This window comes from Procambarus clarkii, chromosome 54, assembly GCF_040958095.1.
Source record: "Procambarus clarkii isolate CNS0578487 chromosome 54, FALCON_Pclarkii_2.0, whole genome shotgun sequence".
NCBI classification, from domain to species: Eukaryota; Metazoa; Arthropoda; class Malacostraca; order Decapoda; family Cambaridae; genus Procambarus; species Procambarus clarkii.
The window spans coordinates 21,116,113-21,118,507 of NC_091203.1; the positions used below are offsets into that span (position 1 = coordinate 21,116,113).

Consider the following 2,395-nt stretch of genomic DNA (forward strand, 5'->3'; position numbering starts at 1 on the left):
CAATAAGACATCAGAGTCTTAAGATATTTATCAGTTGTGTCCCAAAGTGATATAGCAATGCATTTAAGCGTCTTTGTAGATGAACTGTTCACAGCTCAACTGTTCGTAGAAAATAGTATGAACACGGGAGAGAACAGTTGGAGAGAGTGAAAGCCTGACTGATGGGAGAGTTATCTCGTAAGACTTTAAGATGGAGTGTTGCTTGTCTGTTTTGATTATTGGAGATGCTGCGGTGAGCTGGAGATGAGTGGGGATGCTGGGGAGGAGTCTTAGATGAGTGACGACCCTGGGAACGTGTCTGAGAAATGTGAGGATGCTGAGAATGATTCAGAGATGAGTGAGGATGCTGAGAATGATTCAGAGATGAGTGAGGATGCTGAGAATGATTCAGAGATGAGTGAGGATGCTGAGAATGATTCAGAGATGAGTGAGGATGCTGAGAATGATTCAGAGATGAGTGAGGATGCTGAGAATGATTCAGAGATGAGTGAGGATGCTGAGAATGATTCAGAGATGAGTGAGGATGCTGAGAATGATTCAGAGATGAGTGGGGATGCTGAGAATGATTCAGAGATGAGTGAGGATGCTGAGAATGATTCAGAGATGAGTGGGGATGCTGAGAATGATTCAGAGATGAGTGAGGATGCTGAGAATGATTCAGAGATGAGTGAGGATGCTGAGAATGATTCAGAGATGAGAGAGGATGCTGAGAATGATTCAGAGATGAGTGAGGATGCTGAGAATGATTCAGAGATGAGTGAGGATGCTGAGAATGATTCAGAGATGAGTGAGGATGCTGAGAATGATTCAGAGATGAGTGAGGATGCTGAGAATGATTCAGAGATGAGTGAGGATGCTGAGAATGATTCAGAGATGAGTGAGGATGCTGAGAATTATTCAAAGATGAGTGGGGATGCTGAGAATGATTCAGAGATGAGTGAGGATGCTGAGAATGATTCAAAGATGAGTGGGGATGCTGAGAATGATTCAGAGATGAGTGAGGATGCTGAGAATGATTCAGAGATGAGTGAGGATGCTGAGAATGATTCAGAGATGAGTGAGGATGCTGAGAATGATTCAAAGATGAGTGAGGATGCTGAGAATGATTCAGAGATGAGTGAGGATGCTGAGAATGATTCAGAGATGAGTGGGGATGCTGAGAATGATTCAGAGATGAGTGAGGATGCTGGAGACAAGTCTCGGATGAGTAAGTATTCTAGGGCCGAGCCTCAGATTAGTAAAGACGCTGAGGACGAGAAGAAGATGAGTAAGGATGATGGGTAGACGAATCGGAGATGAGTGAGAATGTTGGGGACTAACCGAGAGAGCAAAAGAAAGATAGAGATCAAGCTGAGAAATGAGTGAAGGAGGAGGAGAGAAAAAGACGGATTAGACCTTATCTATCTGTACGTATCTGCCAGAGACTTTATAAATTAATTATTGTAACATTTAAATTATTTGTCAAATCTGACCTTAAGGATGTGGAGGGAGGTGGCTTCTACAACTTTTTCTCTCAGTGCTTGAGGTTATCTTGAGATGATTTCGGGGCTTTAGTGTCCCCGCGGCCCGGTCCTCGACCAGGCCTCCACCCCCAGGAAGCAGCCCGTGACAGCTGACTAACTCCCAGGTACCTATTTTACTGCTAGGTAACAGGGGCATTCAGGGTGAAAGAAACTTTGCCCATTTGTTTCTGCCTCGTGCGGGAATCGAACCCGCGCCACAGACTTACGAGTCCTGCGCGCTATCCACCAGGCTACGAGGCCCCTCCCTCGCTTTGCAAATTGCTTTGTAGATTGGAGTGCTTTGCAAATTTCGTTTCCAGGTTCCACTTAAGTTTACTTTCCTATTTTCTCTCAATTTAAGGAGGTTGTCTGGTCCAATTTTATTCCTATTACCTCATATTTTAGATTTTTATATATACATTTTTACCTTAGATTTTTAGATACCTTTTAATTTTTAGCTTTTTCTATTGCCTCTTATTTTTTTTAGATATTTATTAATTCCAGTAACTAATGTTTAGTGATCAAATCTCTTATGTTTCTTCTGTCATTTGGGGGCGAGATTAATTTCCCTTAACATATCTCTGTCGCGTAAACCTCTCAGTTCTGGGACTTAATTCCAGTTCGGTTTCCCTGTGTTACGGACCCGAGTCCAGCGTCCGAGCACGGAGCAGTGACGACAACACCATCTGTGAGTCTGCTCCCGAAACCCCCTCCAAATGGACAGCGCCATCTAGTGAGGACGGGATATACCGGCCACAGGTGATGGATTCCCGTCTTGATCAGCTCATAACATAGCCGCTGCTGACCTGTGGTGAGGTGGCGCTTAGACAGCAACGCCATCTATGGAGTGGATAGGTGGACGTTTGTGTCTAAGCCTGTAAGTGAGGTTCCCT

General features: G+C 44.3%; 1 protein-coding gene across 1 annotated transcript; it reads left to right on the forward strand.

Annotated features, from left to right (window-relative positions):
• The first annotated feature begins 273 nt into the window (after positions 1 to 273).
• On the forward strand, positions 274 to 1,284 carry LOC123771345 (putative surface protein SACOL0050). The gene has a single exon (XM_045763849.1). It carries the CDS (start codon positions 274 to 276, stop codon positions 1,282 to 1,284), a length of 1,011 nt encoding a protein of 336 aa, XP_045619805.1.
• The last annotated feature ends 1,111 nt before the right edge of the window (positions 1,285 to 2,395 follow it).

Coding starts and splice junctions, on each gene's coding strand:
- LOC123771345 (XM_045763849.1), top strand. CDS start 274: ATGAGTGACGACCCTGGGAACGTGTCTGAGAAATGTGAGGATGCTGAG.